This window comes from Mesitornis unicolor, unplaced genomic scaffold (genome assembly GCF_000695765.1).
Source record: "Mesitornis unicolor isolate BGI_N332 unplaced genomic scaffold, ASM69576v1 scaffold10370, whole genome shotgun sequence".
Lineage (NCBI taxonomy): Eukaryota > Metazoa > Chordata > Aves > Mesitornithiformes > Mesitornithidae > Mesitornis > Mesitornis unicolor.
Window position 1 is genome coordinate 1 of NW_010158966.1, and position 1,687 is coordinate 1,687.

The following is a 1,687-nucleotide window of genomic DNA, read 5'->3' on the forward strand; positions in this document are numbered from 1 at the left end:
GAGAAGACCGCCGTGTGGGGAGAAACCCGGTGTGCGTGAGGCCCGTTCCCCCCTGGCAGAGAGGCATCGGCGAGTTCCTGCAGCTGCCGGAGAAAGAGAACCGGGAGCCCAGCGGGGAGGCCGCAGGGAGCAGCGGCCTGGCGCCGGCCAAAAAGTAGGTGTCTGCCCCGGGGGGCTCGGTAAAGGGGCTAGGAATCGATCCCCGTCCCTCTGCCCTCAGCCCACCCTGCTGGGGCTCTCTCAGGAGGGATTTAATCGCGGGTTGCCACTCAGCCGTGGAAGCAGAAGCGCAAGTCGTATGATCCTAGGACATCTCGCGTTGTAAAGGACCCATAAGGATCATCATATCCAGCTCCCTGCTCTATGCAGGGCTACAAAGTCCCTAGAAACCAAAATTTCAGCACTTCATGGGGGTTTATGAGAAAGCCGGGGAAGGAATCTATCAGGGAGTATAGTGATAGGATGAGGGGTAACAGTTTTAAACTGAAAGAGGGGACATTTAGGTCAGATATTAGGAAGAAATTTTTTACTGTGAGGGTGGTGAGACACTGGCACAGGTTGCCCAGAGAAGCTGTGGATCCCCCTTCCCTCGAAGTGTCCAAGGCCAGGTTGGACGGGGCTTTGAGCAGCCTGGGCTGGTGGAGGTGTCCCTGCCCATGGCAGGGGGGTTGGACTGGGGCAGCTTTAATGTCCCTTCCAACCCAAACCATCCTGTGATTCTGAAGATGGGGCTGAAGGAGGTGCAGAGGTGTTGTACCTTGGGGCAAATGGGCAGGGAAGGGGCTCTTGGTGTATCAGAGGCAAAATGCAGTAGGTAACTTAACGGTTTTTGTACACTTGAGGAGTTTTGGTCGTTGGCTGTAGCCCATCTCTTGGGACGTGCTGCTTGAACTTAAATTTCGCTTCCTTAAAAAAAAATGGTAAAAGCTGTCTGAAGTAAAGACAGAGAGTTAAAACTGCCTATGCAGCAGCAGCGATGCATGGAGCTGTCATTGCTGCAGCTGGTGCTCTCTGGCATTGCTTTAAAGTGGGCTCTGCTAGAGTGTGGTCTGTGGAGTGACATGAAACAACAAAGTCCTTGACTCTTTCAAATAATACCAAGCACAGCATCCCTGGCTGCCTGTGAGGGCTATGTTGAGGGCTGGCAGCATGTCCTTGGGTAAAACAAATGGTGATGACTTTTCCTGCATGACTGCTTTGAAAACATCTATTTCTGAAGGAGCAAGCAACCACTAAAAAGTCAATTGTGTGTCTGTTAATCTCCATATCCTCATTGAAATAACATTCCAGTTTCACCAGAAGTCTGGTGAGACACAGCCTCCATCTCCACTGACCTCATAGCACTTCTCTAAAAATGGGTGCAGTAATTGGTAGTTCAGGCAAATTCTCTGTGCTCAGACATACTTTGTTTGCATACAGATGAAAGCAGTGTAACTCTCTGTGGCTGTCAGCTGTGTTTCAGACTTGTGTACGTCAGAGATTGAGTTGTTCCACCAAGCTGACGCTTCAAAAATTAACTTGTAGGCTGCACTACTCACTAAAAAGGTAGCAGTGTGAAACATTGTCCTACAGACACTGTTCCCAACTGCCAAGGGTTTGGTTTTTTTCACCAAATCTAGATAATCCTAAACTGGCTGGGAGGCCCCCAGTCCTGAATTGCCTTGAAGGATGAGCAAACAGTAAGGAC

General features: G+C 50.3%; 1 protein-coding gene across 1 annotated transcript; it reads left to right on the forward strand.

The window, feature by feature from the left end:
- Window positions 1-5: 5 nt before the first annotated feature.
- KIAA0101 (KIAA0101 ortholog) lies at window positions 6-154 on the forward strand (the record flags this gene model as incomplete). Its single annotated transcript, XM_010185145.1, has 1 exon — window positions 6-154. A coding segment is annotated over one exon (149 nt), but the record flags the coding sequence as incomplete, so codon positions are not given.
- Between the last annotated feature and the right edge of the window lie 1,533 nt (window positions 155-1,687).